Genomic DNA, 13628 nt, shown 5'->3' on the forward strand with positions numbered 1-13628 from the left:
ATCCTGCTAAGCGTTCAGTCCCGTCAGACCCCTGGCTTGAGGTCTTTCCGCCCCCTGTGCCTCGTCACCCCAGCAAGTAGCAGACAGCCCTGCACAGAGGTGGACACGGGGTATCTGTGTGGACACCCACCCCTCTGTGGGGACTGCTTTGAGGGTGAAGCTTGTGCCATGCGGGCACATGGTGGGCTGGTCTCCTGTGCCCTTCTGTCCCCTTTTGGTTGTCAGCCTGGGGCTGCCTGACTTTGGGAGCAGCATGTGCGTCTCCTAAAATGCAGCAAAAAATGTTTTGGGTGTGGTGGTCGGGCCTGGACCGGACGCGAGGAGCTGGTGTTGTGTTGATCCTTTTCATTGGAAAGGCGGTTGTGTCCCTAAGCATCAAGCTCTAGTCCCCGGAAGTCTATTGCCCGGCCCCCAGGGACAAGGCTGGGAGGGGGCTGTGGGGAGGACAGGACTTACCACCTGTAATGTGCGATGCAGGAGGTAAGAGCTGCTGGGCAGAGTGAAGACTCGTTCCCTGGCCTGGGATTTGCTTCCTTTGGGAAATATCTCTCAGCAGGAAGTGCTGACCCCCTGGCCTTTGTCCTCTCATAGGCAGGTGACAACAGAACTATGTCTCGGGAGCTGCAGGATGTGGACCTCGCCGAGGTGAAGCCTTTGGTGGAGAAAGGGGAGGTGAGTGGAGATGCTCCTGGCTAACCCCCATCACATGCACACTCACACATGGACACACGTATGTGTGTAACGAACACATGCATGGACACACATGCACACATACATGTGTCCACCATTCCCTTGTTTCCACAGGTCACCTTGTCCCAGAATGCAAAGGGACAAGAGGTACCTGTTCACGTCCCAGCTTGGCCACTAAGTGCTATGACACCATGGGCCAGGCCCCTTGCTCACCTCTCTGGGCTTTTCTGCCCATATCTCACTGATCCCATTTGTAAAGCAAGGGCATTGAGCCAGATTTCCTGTAAGCATCCCCTACTGCTGATCCTGTGGTTCTAGAACCTGCAATAGGAAGCCCACAGGCTCTATCTACACCAGGGTACCTGTGTGTTATGATATTAGTTCTCTGCCCGAGGAAACTTGATGAAACTGACCGACCATCTCTCTTATCTCTCCACAGACCATCACCGGCCTCCTGCAAGAGTTTGATGTTCAGGCAAGTAGAGGATGTGTACTCTCATTCCCCTTCCCGACTCTCTGTTCTCTCTTCCCTTCTTCCTTCCATTGGCTCGAAGTAGATCACTGTGCAGACATCGGGGGGCTTGGGGAGAGAAGGAGCTACTTTCCTGTGCTCAGATCCTCCCTCCCAGATAGAAGCTGGTTTGAGTTCTGGCCAAGGAAGCCTGTCACTCCTTGTAGAAGCAGGATGGAGGCACAGCCCCCGTTAACCCTGCCGAGCTGGGCAGAGCTATGGGGCATGTGCCGAGGGGGTGGGGAGGCATTGGGTGGGCTTGGGACCCTGTGATGGGAGGGAACGGAAGCAAAGACTTGATGTTCTTGGCTCTGTTTAGGAAAGTGAAACTAACCTTCTCTGTGGCTTACTGGCTCCATCCCTGCCCAGGGTTGGCTTCAGGGCCCTGGCGGGGGGCAGTCTTGAGATTTGTCCAAGAACAAACTTTCAGAAGGGTGGGCTGGCCTCTTTTGGCTGAGGACCAGGTCAGAGCCTCAGTAACTGTAAATCCTGGACTCTTTAATTTTCCCAAACTTTGCATGGGCCCCAGGCTCCGGAGGTAGAGCACAGTGGGGTCTCGTAGGCTCCCCCAAGAAGAGAGAGGAGAGGAGAGGAGCAAATGCAGGCCAGAGGCAGGCTGGTATGCTCACCTGAACCTCTCCTTGCACATCACACAGGTATCCACGGCTTCCAGCCCATTCTGAGCTCTGCATCTCTATCCTCTATTCCACCCCTCCCCACCCAGAATAACTCTACTCTTCCTTATGAATTTCTTATGTCAGTGATTGGCCCACCATCCATCCAGAGGCTGGGAATCTTAGCATTGACTTTGGAAGGAAGGGGAAAAAGTGGGGAGGGGATGGAAATGTTGGCTGGTGCGAGATCGTGGTTGGCTTGAATACGACATGCGAGGTGTGTGGGCTTTAGTGTGTTTAAGCGACATCCTGGCTGTACCAGGCTGTTCCTAGAGCCCACCCTGACCTCAGGGACCCTGTGGGACCTCTAGGGTGAGTCCTAGGTTTTGGCCTCTGTGTGACCATTTGTTCTTCTCTGAGGGAGGCCAGTGTGTCCCCACTGTGTAACATTGAGTTGTTCAGAACACCACGTGCACCAGCCAGGCCTGAGACACCCAGACAAGCCGGAGACACCCCACTTCACCCTAATAGCCCTATAAAGTAGGGATCCTTGTCTCTATTCTCAAAGCTGTGGAAACTGAGGTTCAAAGAGGTTAAGCGTGCCTGGCCCTTGTTTGAACAGCTGGCATGGCGACCTCTGGGCTTTGGCCGTAACCCCGCTTTTACAGCCTCCTAGCACTGTGTGCATGGGCCAGTAGCAGGAGGCCTGACCCGAGGGCTAGTGGCCATGATGCCACTTCGGTTAAGATAGGCACTGGTTTGGCTTGAGGGTGCCACCGTGAGCTGGCATGGGCACTGCCTACCCGATGGACGTCCTTCTAACCTGGGGCCCTTATGCCTCCCTCACTGTCTGAATGTCTGGGACAGTCAGTGGGAACACCTGGGGCTGGGGCAGGTCATTTCTACCCCAGGAGTTTGTGATTAAAAGCAGCTGAGCATAGAGACGCCCTCTCATCGCGAAGGAGCGTCTCTGACTCATCAGCTCCGAGTTGATGTGTCCTGACTGTCCCAGCTCTCCATGCGTCTACAGTGGATGATTTCAGACCAGGGCTGGCTTCGCCCCATTTTATGACTGAGGAAATTGAGCCATCAGACAGTGAACCTTGCCACACTTAGGTGACAGCTGAGACAGCATGCCATTATGAAAAAAAAATAAAAAATAAGCATCTTTTTTTTTTCTTTTTCCTTTTTTTGGAGTTACTCCCACACAGATTTAATTCTAACTGACCCTTTCACTCTGTGTGCCCTTTTCCTCCATCTATAAAGTTAGCAAAATTACTACTTTGGAGCACTTACTATGTAAGCACTTACTTATTAGAAAAGTATGCTAGGTACTTTTCTAATAAGCATGCTGCATTTCATTTCATTCAGCCCCGTTTATTCAGCCACGATGTGTCTCTGCAGTGCTAAACTGGAAGGGCCACGCTAGACCTTATGGACTTAGATTTCAGTTCACCTTTGTACTTTCTATCAAACATCTGGTCGCGCAAATAGTCTGCACCATACTTTGATGGGCTAATGTTTAACCCACGGAGGGTGAGCTGATGTGGGATTCTGGAGTCAAAGTGCCCTCATGGGGACCTGCTTTCCTCTACTCGCTTAGAAGGTTCTTACCGCCCATGGAAACCGGGCCCTGTCTGGCCAGTTCTCTGGGAGTCGAGTTTAAGGAGTCAGCAATACCTCACTATATGTGACCATAAACAGCTAGTGTTATTTCTTAAAAAGTGTTTTGTGTTTCAGCATTTTCATTAACGCAGACAGACTCTCTCTTCCTTTCCTAAAGTAGTCGAGAATGTGTGTTTGAGTGTGTGTGTGTATTTCATGAATCATATACACCACTGCCCAGAGCTCGGCAGTGAAAAGCTGCTGGAGGGGTCTGCCTCCCAAGCCGTTGGGTTGTCTATCTCAGGAGGCAGCCCAGCTGCCAGAGCAGATGGCATTGTGTGGCCTTGTCCTTCCCTGGGTGACATCACCTTAGGGTGCGCAGTTCATTTTGGCCTGGGTGACATTTTAGAGCAAATCGTTGGGTGCCCAGGCATGTGAGGTTCTGCCAGCTTCTCTCAGGACTCTACTTTGGCCCCTTGGAAAGGCTCTGGAGGCCTCAGAGCATGGGGCTGGGGGCCTGCTGGACAGAGGTGCTGTGGCTGCAGGAAGGACACGGTTTGACCTGGCTTGGCAGGGAAGGTTCTGGCATCAGGTTCGAGGCAGTTGTGTTTGCAACTGTAATGAGTGGAGTAGGTGGGAGTATTTTGGGTTCTGGCTTATTTTCTTGGGCTGGAATTCTAGAATCCAAGAATATCAGAGCTGGCAGGTGTTTTCTGATCCAGCCCTACCCCTTCTGCCTCAGGTGGGGAGGCTTGCTTTGTTGAAGGCCACTGAGGGGAGGGGAGGGGAGGGGAGGAAGCGAATAAATAAATATTTGCATGTCCACTCATTGTCTTGGCAATGGCTTCCTTACCAAGGTGGGGAGTGCTTCCCTCCTTTGCAGATGACAGACCAGTTGGGAGATGTTAAGAAACTTGCCAAGGGATACTGTTGAGCTAGTCCTACATTTCGGCCCATTTGACTCTTAAATATGTAATAAACGTGGGAGCCGGAATAGCTGACTTCTTTTGAGCACTGACTGTATACCTGAAACTGGGCTGACCTCTTTCCCTGTATCATCTCATGTAACCCTCACAACAACCCTTTAACAGAAGAATGATTGCTATCCTCATGTTATAGTTGAAGGGTGAGGCCCAGAGAAGGTTTAGGGCTTTGCCAGGTGTCACTCAATGATGAGATACATGACGAAATCTGACTTGGTCTCCACGTCGGAAGCCGAAGTCCATGTAACCAATGGGGGAGGGTGGCATAGTTGAGTCCACAGCCATCATTCTTGCGATGGCTTCCAAATCGCCTCTCCTATTAGATTTGCTGTGTCTCACTCCTTCCACCTGGGTCTTTAGTTATTCAGATGGTTTGATTTGATTTGGTTTCCAAGGAATCTGTGTTTGTGTGCTCACCAGGGCTCTCCTGGCAATGAGCTGATGTTACCCGCAGGGCCTCGGTGTGGAGGGAGCAGAGGGCCTGGGGCAGGAAGGGTGGGGGGCAGGGTCTCCTGAAGCCGGGCTCCAGCTCCGGAGCTCCCTGTCTGGTAGAATTGGGCCAGGGGGACATCTGATCCCTTTTGGGGGCTGGAAGTGGGGCTTATTTCCCCCTCCCCCTTCTCTTGGAAGCGGATCAACTTCCGAGGAACATGGAAACGGTAACCTCTTACTAATTTCTTGCCACACAATTGCTTCATGTTTTCATGTCCCCTGACTGAAGGTGGGCAGAACTCAGAGGCTTGGAAATCCTCAACCCACACATTCCCATCCCTGCCCTCCCGCAGCCGCACTTCCCAGGGAGGCCATTGGGACTTAGAGCAAATCCTCCGACAGATGGTAGTGGCACTCATCTGGGTCGATGCGAAATGAGGCTTTACCTCTTCTGTTCTCTGTGGGCTTTCTAAGAATGTCCTTCTGGGGGAGTGGGAGAGGAGTGCCCCCCCCCAGCACCCCCATGGCGGGACTCCTCTGATTGTCTCCAAGGTCTGTTCAGTCCAGGCCATGAGGCTGGCTGGCCGAGTGTAGACAACCATCTCCTGGGGTCACAGGACAAAAGCAGGTTCAGGTCAGCTCTAGCGTGACTAGCCATGTGTCCTTGGCCAGTCGCCCGGCCAGTCGCATGGCCTCCCAGGAGCTCAGGTTTCTAACCTGTAAAAGTGGAGGGAGTGTCACTGACCCGGAGGTGTCGTAACATGAAATAAACAGCCTCAGACTCAGCACGCAGCCTCCTCTGCCCTCCTCCTCTGCTCTGGGAATGGCCATCACCCCACTTTTTCTCTTGGTGCCCCAGTTGCCTGCTGCAGCCCTGGGGTTTGGGTGAAAATCGGGGTGTGGAGGCCACAGGGCCTATCTCAACCATAACTCTACCTACAGCGTGTGCCCTCGGGGTGCAAAGCTTTAGCCCACTCTGCTGGCTGTTCCCGTCTGGGAAATGGCTTTCTTGGCTTTATAGTATTTGCTCAGTAAGGGGTTGACTGTCCTTATATGCAAATACCGTTGTCTTCCTTCCGTCCTTCTTGATGTGCTCCTTACCTAATGGAAAGGATAAGATCAATGGCACTGCCAGGCCTACCCCTCAACCACTGTGGGCGCAGGAGAGGAATCAGGAAGCTGGGGGGGAGGGGTATGTTATTTCACAAATACATGGTGGTAGGCAAGACCCTGGCATTTTCTCTTGAGCTTCTGGTCTCACGAGTTGCCTCTTAATTAACGCTGCGTCTGCTTAGCCCAAATCAGCTTGCTTTGCCTTGTCCCAAAGGGTGCCCTGTGCCCCCAGGCTGGGCCTTGACTAAAGCGTATTAGACTGAGGGGAGGGGCAGCCCAGCACCCCAGCTGATGTAGGCCCCTCTTAGAGTCCACAGCCTTCAGCGTCTCCCCAGGGCGTGTTGAACAGGCGGATTACCGAGGGAGCTGGTCTCAGAGCTCCCTGGGTCATCCCACCCAGTGACTTAAGCCATTGAGGCTGGGCCTTGTGGCTTCACAGTAATCGTGTCTGGGACAGGCGTCCATAGCAATGCACATGGAGGGACACACTGCAATTTGCAAAACCCTTCCCCGTTCCCACCATGGGTTAGTCTTGGGAGCCTCTCCATGACCAGATGAGCTTGCTACTGACCTCATTTTATAGCTGAGGGAAGGAATTCTCAGAGAACTCTGGTACCTTGGCCGAGGGCACAGGGTGGTTGTATCATTAACGTTCATAGCATTCAACAGTGTCCTAAACAAGGAATGTTCGCTGTATTTGCTGACCTAGAAGGCCTAGGACAGCAGTTACGAAAGCCACCCAGACTCAGACTCCTTCCAGCTTCCTGCTCTGTCAGCCTGAGCATGGAACTTTTGTCCTCATGCGCATGAGGTGGCTGCTGAGTCCCCAGGCATCTTATCTATGTTCCAAGTAGCAAGCAGATGGAAGGGTGAAAGGAAAACATCAAAAGGCTCAGTTTGACCCTGCAAAAAATGTCTCCTCAAAGCTCCAGCAAGTTCTGCTGACATCTCATTGGCCAGAACCAAGTCTTCTGACCGGTTTCGGCTACAAGGAAGATGGGGAAGGGGAGAATTTTATCAGGCACATTGCTGGGTATTCTGTCATAAAGAAGGAAACAACAAGTGTTTGCGAGGCCACCCAACATAGTCGGCTGTAGTTCATTAAGCTCCCAAGCCAGAATTGGCAGCCAAAGAGATGAAACCTTTGAGGACTTCTGAGGGGTAGGTGCTGTTTTCACCACCTGCCAGCTTACGAGCATTTTAGACAGTAGGAATGGGTGCCGTTTTACCACTTAGCAGCTTACCGGTGTAGACTGCAAATCTCTCCGCTATGAAACAGGTATTTGTCCTTGTTAGGTGCTATAAAGAAAAGAACAAGGGACTGCACGTCACATGTTCAGCGGGTGGCAGGAAGGGCCTCCCCAAGAAAGTGGGGAGCCTTTGTGCTGGGGCTGTCGCCAGTCTGACACACCTGAGGCACATTTCTGCAGTGTGGGGCTCATGCACATTTGGGGAGGGGCAGATGTTAATTCTCTATTCTCCGTGTCAGTGTATCCCAGGACGTGTGTGCCCCGCGGAGGTGCTGGGGAGATAAAAAGCCATTTGCAGTCACATCAATGGGGGACCTGACTTACTGCGTCCCTCTTTAGAGAGTCACAATACACGTTACCTATTAAAGGTTTCCTTTCTTCATGTGACACCTGGCACAGAGTGTAAAACAGATGTCAAAGGGCACAGGATTTGGACTGGGACAGTCTCGGGTTCTGATCCTGGTGCACCATTCCAGCTGTGTGACCTTGGGAAGGTTACTTACCCTCTCTCGGCCTCAGTCTCCTTATCTGTGAAATGTGGACAGTCGTTACCCGACAGACCCTGAGTACCTGCTGTGTGCAGGCACCTATGCCAGGGCCCAAGGACAGAACTGTAAACAGAGGCAGCCCCTGTCTTCTTGAACAGATTTAGTTCTGGTTCTGCAGCTGTATGACTGTAAGGCCTCCAAAGAGGTGAGTCCACATCTGTTACCCACCCCACACCGGGGGCCGCTGGCGAACCCCTGACACCACCTGGAGCTGGGTGTCCCATACCTGCCACCAAGGGGGTGCCGAGGCACCTCATTAGAACCCTCTGCCACCATGTACTGAGGACCCCCTTTTCACCAGACCACAAGATTATCTCCTCCGGAGCCTGGGGTGAGGCGACTCACTCCTATTGTACAGGTGTGAACCCCGGGCTCAGAGGGGTTGGGGAAGGGTGGCACGTGGATTTGAACCCTGATGTCCCAGGCTGATGGGGACACCGCCTGGCCTGGCCTATTTTTAGAGAGTGCCATGTAGGTCAGCTGGGGAGACAATAGAGAATGTGGCCATTGTTCCTACGGCGGCTTCAGGACCAGGGCTGGGCCCAGCAGATGACCCGTGGCCCCCACTGGGGGCCGGGCCCTTGCTCCATGGTCTGGATTTTTCCAGTGCTTATATAGAGAGGAACAAAGTGCCGCAACCTGAGGGGGATGGGGGACAGGAAGACGGGGGTGCTCTGTGGTCAGGGGGTCTCATTTTGTTGGGGTGATAAAGCAGGTGGCCCAGGAGGATCCCTGTGCTGGGGGTGGGCCTGGGTACTAACAGGGAGCTGAGGTTCCCTCCATACTGTACCCTATTTACACCCATCGCCATCACCTGGGACACTCACTTCCCGGTGAGATTCCATTATGCTCCCATTTCACAAAGACACCGTGGTAGGCTGCGAGATGCGCCCCGTTCGTTCCCAGCTTCAGTCTAGCTTGCTTCAGCCGTCTTCAGAGTGACGGCCAAGGGCGGGTTCCTGTGAAAAACACAGATACTGTGCTTTCCTGCTCTGGAGGTGGAGCCTGAGAATTGGGGTGTATTTCTTTCTTTGTTTTTGAGTTATGTTCCTCAGATTGACAACCATTGACCTCAAAGGATGGGGAGCTTACCCTGGTCCCCCTCCTTCCCCGACCCCAAAGCCCTTTCCTGGGTTAAATCCTCTTTCCTTTGGTCAAGCTTTCCTTCCCCTTCCCTCCCTGACTCTGGGAGAAGGTCAGAGATCTGCCACCCAAAGCCCAGTGTTCTTGTGACCAAATGAGAAGGGTCCTCAGAGCTCCCTCAAAACAGTTAAGTGTCTGCAGTCAGTATTTATAGCCACACCGACACTGCAAGTCCCATGTAATAGGCCCCTGTATCTATTCTTTCCCCAGGAGCAGGACATTGAGACTCTGCATGGCTCCATTCACGTCACGCTGTGCGGGACCCCCAGGGGAAGCCGGCCTGTCATCCTCACATACCACGATGTGGGCATGAACCGTAAGTTTCTAGGAGCCACAGTTTACTTGTGAGCTTGTTCCTGCCGAGGGTGGCAGAAGAGCACGGTAGGAAGGGCTGGTCGCAGGGCGTCTGGCTGTTTCTCTTTTGCTGAGACTTCCTGGAGCTGTTCTGGGAAGAAGTCTTGCCACAGACTGGAAGAGTCTGGAATGCACTGCATGGGGGCACGGCATTGTCTGGGTGCCTGGAGCTGCTCGGAACTCAGGGAGCCCCCACCATCTGTCTGTGTGACAGTGACTTCTTTTAAGCAACTGTACAATGGTTTTTAGTATTTTCACAGAGTTGTGCAACCATCATCACAATCAATTTTAGCACATTTTTATTACTCTGAAAAGAAATCCTATCCTCTTATCTATCTCCCCCCACCCCGACACCCACACCCCGATCTCCCATAGCCCCCAGCCCCTGGCAAACACTGGTGTACTTTCTGTCTCTAAAGATTTGCCTATTCTGGATACTTTATCTAAATGGAATCACACAAAAGCTGACTGGTTTCTTTCATGATGTTTTTCAAGGTTCATCCACATTGTAGCAGATATTAGTACTTCATTCTCTTTTGCTGAATGACATTCCATTGTATGGATGTACCACATCTTGTTTATGCCTTTAGTTGATGGATATTTGTATTGCTTGCACATTTTAGCTATTCTGAACATTGCTGCATCAAATGTTTAGACTGTGAATTCTTAAGATTACCAGGAAGCGTTACCACATGTGGGTTCCCCATTTTTCACAGATGGGAATGGAATAAGATCTACTCACTGTTAGCATGACACAGAATAGAAGTGAATCTTTCTGTGATGATTCAGAAGGCACCGCCCTTCCTGGTCCAGTGATCTAAACTTGAACATTGCACCCTGGATGCTTGCTTGAGTTTTGATTGACAGACTGCCTGATTTACATTTTTCTCCTACAACGTTTTAGTACCTTGAGGCTGGGGATGATGTCAGCTACTGAAAACCATTTTTCTCCTTCACTCTGATGTCTCTTTTTCATTGCTTCTTCCTCTGTTTGTCCCCCCGTATTCATTATGTACCAAATCCCATGCTAGCTACTTTGATAGAGATCACTTTATGTCACTGAACTTTGACGAGGAGGTGGAATTGCATGTGATGGTGTTATTCCCCCATTTTAGAAAGGCTCATTGTTAGTTAATAGTAAGCTAACTGCCATAACAAAAGACCCAAGACCTCTGCGACTTAACACAATACATTTATTTATCAGTTATGTAACAATTCAGTGGGCATTCTGTGGGAAACCTTCCACGTGGTGATTCAGGGATCCAGCCTCCTAGCTTTTGCTCTGCCATCCCCTGTTGCCTCAGAGGCTTCTGCTGGCCCCTCTGCATCAGGAAGATACATGATAGGAGAGAGGGAAGCTTAGAGGATTGAGTAGCAGGTGTTAGGAGGAAGTGGCGAGCATCACATGCTATTGGCCAGAAGCTGATCACATGGTTGCTTCTAATTGCAAGGGAGGCTGGGAAATGTAGTCCAGCTGTGTTCATGGGAAGAAAAGGGAAATGGTTTGGTGACCACTGGCCATCTTTGCTTCAGGCCCTCAATAATTAGGAGACTCATCCAAGGCCATGGAAAAAGTGGGAGGTCCAGGCTTTATCTCCTGTGCTCCTCCTTGTTTGAAAATCTCATGTGCCCTGACCAGTGTCTCTGATGTGAGGGTTTAGGAGACCCGGAGACGAGAGTGTCAGAGGAGCAACCTCACCTCACACCAGGGCCGTGACAGCCATGCCTGACTGGGAAAGAAGCAGAAGTCCTCTTCCAGTGCCAACTGGACGTTTAAGATCGTCCACCAGCCCGTGCAGTAGCGTTTATTGACCATCTCCACCTCCACCGCCACTCCCTTTCCCCATGACTTATTCTTGCTTTTATCACCAGAGGAAAGTGGGACAGGAGAAAAAAAAAAGATAGGCATTCTTTCTTGTGAGTCCGTTTCCTCCTGCTGAATAGGAATGAAACAAACAAGACAAATATGCTTTGCCATCGAGCAACCCAATTCATTTTGTCCTAACTTCTTCCTCTCCTCTCTCCCCTGCCCACTCTGCAGACAAAACCTGCTACAACCCCTTCTTTAACTCTGAAGACATGCAGGAGATCACCCAGCACTTTGCCGTCTGCCACGTGGATGCCCCTGGCCAGCAGGACAGTGCTGCATCCTTCCCCATGGGGTAAGGTGGGGGTGGGGGGCTCATGCCCCAAGAGAGGGAAAAGCAAAGTCTTGCAGAGTAGAAACAGGTGGTGGTGGTGTAGGCATTCAACTGGCTTTTGATTTTTTTTTATTGCAGTAAAATATGTTCTGTGAAGCCAAGTCGCTGATCTAACCTTCAGCCTCCATGATATTTGTAAACTTTATATTGGGGGAAATCATAGCAACCTCATAGAGTTGTTGCAAAGGTTAAATGAGCTTATAATGCTCAGCAAATGCTGGGGGTGGGACCTGGAACATAAGAAGCCATCGATAAAAGGGTCACTTTACAAAGTGAAAGGGGGAGAATTAGGGATGGAGAGCATCCTGGCTCAAAGGAGCGGGCTGGTGTACACTGTGGGGTGCTCACAATGAGGGGCTACAGGGGGACTCCATGGGGAGTCTGGGCGCAGGTGGCAGGTTGCCGCATGGCCCCTGCCCCTCCAGTGTGCTCTTGTTGGCATTATTCATTGCCACCGGGATCTGGGCTCTCGCTAACTGCCTCCATGTGGCTTCTCCAAGGTACATGTACCCCTCCATGGATCAGCTGGCTGAAATGCTACCTGGAGTCCTTCACCAGTTTGGGTAAGAGTGAGCAATCCAGTCCCCCACCCGCTGCAGAGAGGGGTGACTTCTAGCTTCTGTCTTTCCTTTGGCCTTGCTCTGGCCTGACCACTGAAATGTAGGTTAGAGTTGAAAACTCAGGGAAGGAATTTGCTTGTGCACACTGTTTGTCAGTCTCTTTGCTCCAGTCTGCTCCTTATAAGTTGGGCTTTTCTCCTTGAGGGATGACATCACCTGATGACAGACACCCCACCCATCCTTTCCTGCCTCCTGTTCTGTCATTGCTTTCTCTTTCCCATGGAACATTCTAGAACAGGGTTGCCTGAGCCCTCAACTTCTCTCTCCAGGACCTTATTGCTCCTGTGCTCATTTCCTTCTCACTTGAGCCTTTCGTATAATGATGATACCTCAGTTCTTTCCCAATTTATTTCATTCCAAGTTTTAGAATTCCAAATAAAGCTGACGAGCGGGAAGAAGTAGTGTAGGAATGGGCCTTCCCGTAAATGTCAGATGGTCTCTCAGAGCCTGGACTGCAGTCAGGAGAGAAATGAGGAAAAGAAACAAGTCTCTCCAAGGTCATGGCCTTCTGTGAAGCCATAAAGCATGATATATTTCAGGTCATGAGGGCACATCTCGGCAGCATGTTCCCACTTTGTCTAGCTTGTCAGCCTCCCTCAGGGATGACCAGGACAGACACGGGGTCAGCGGGAGACGAGGTCCCTTAGGGACAAGGAGCTGGCAGGTTGTACGAGGGCTCTTAGGGCTCCCAAGTGCTCGTTCCTCCTGTGACGTGAGTTTTTATTTCTGTTTCCAGGCTGAAAAGCGTTATCGGCATGGGAACTGGAGCCGGCGCCTACATCCTCACTCGATTCGCTGTGAGTTCCTAGGCATATTTTAAAAATAAATTTTAAATAAAATTAATTCAAGATGAAGGAAGAACAGTGGAAAAGCATCACAAATCCCAAAAGAAAAAAATAAATGGCCCATCATTCCATTTCCTAAGGGAGAGCCGCAGTTCACATTGTGGTGTGTGGTCCAGAAGTATATACTTGTGTGTGTGTGTGTGTGTGTGTGTGTGTGTGTGTGTGTGTGTGTCTGTGACGCGTACATGCTGACATTCTTTTATCATCAGCTTTGTGCACTTAGCATGAGGTCCTCACATCACTGAGGATTCTCCTATGCTACTTCTTTGAGACAGCTTTTGTACTCAGGGAACTCTGGGATCCTGACTAATTATAAACAAGAATCAGAGATACATGTGTTAACCTGACAGTTGTCACATTACTGTGGGCCCAAGGCAGGTGCTGCTGGATCCTTTGTATCGGTGCCGAACAATTGTTTAAAAATGCAGTGATGCTCATTTTATTCAGTCATATGTATTCTGCCTGCTCATTATTTTCTGGACTTTGCTAGAGGTTAAAAATGCTGACATGAATACACAATGATCTGACTATGTAGATTTGGATAAGGTCTTACCTGTATCATGTACGTATATATGTGCATATATTCTAGAAGTAGTAGGACCCTTACTGATTGCTACAGAGCATGTATGTGCCTGTCTGATTATGAGGTTGATGGTCTGATAGGCCCATTTCACAGCTGGGAGAGCTGAGGTCAGCGAGGTGAAGTGACTTATCCAAGG

The 13628-nt window shown here is 50.9% G+C and overlaps 1 protein-coding gene across 1 annotated transcript in view; it reads left to right on the forward strand.

Moving 5' to 3' along the window:
• NDRG1 (N-myc downstream regulated 1) overlaps positions 1 to 13628 on the forward strand; it is a 41570-nt gene that overhangs the window by 11911 nt on the left and 16031 nt on the right. Inside the window, exons 2-7 of the mRNA XM_019724134.3 lie at positions 592 to 672; positions 1130 to 1165; positions 9100 to 9205; positions 11285 to 11405; positions 11945 to 12007; positions 12801 to 12861. Coding sequence (XP_019579693.1) covers positions 610 to 672; positions 1130 to 1165; positions 9100 to 9205; positions 11285 to 11405; positions 11945 to 12007; positions 12801 to 12861 — 450 coding nt within the window. The 5' untranslated portion in view covers positions 592 to 609. The remainder of the gene's footprint in view (positions 1 to 591; positions 673 to 1129; positions 1166 to 9099; positions 9206 to 11284; positions 11406 to 11944; positions 12008 to 12800; positions 12862 to 13628) is intronic.

The sequence above is a fragment of the Rhinolophus sinicus genome, chromosome 6 (assembly GCF_057876585.1).
Source record: "Rhinolophus sinicus isolate RSI-liver-muscle chromosome 6, RSI-T2T, whole genome shotgun sequence".
In the NCBI taxonomy this organism is placed as follows: Eukaryota; Metazoa; Chordata; class Mammalia; order Chiroptera; family Rhinolophidae; genus Rhinolophus; species Rhinolophus sinicus.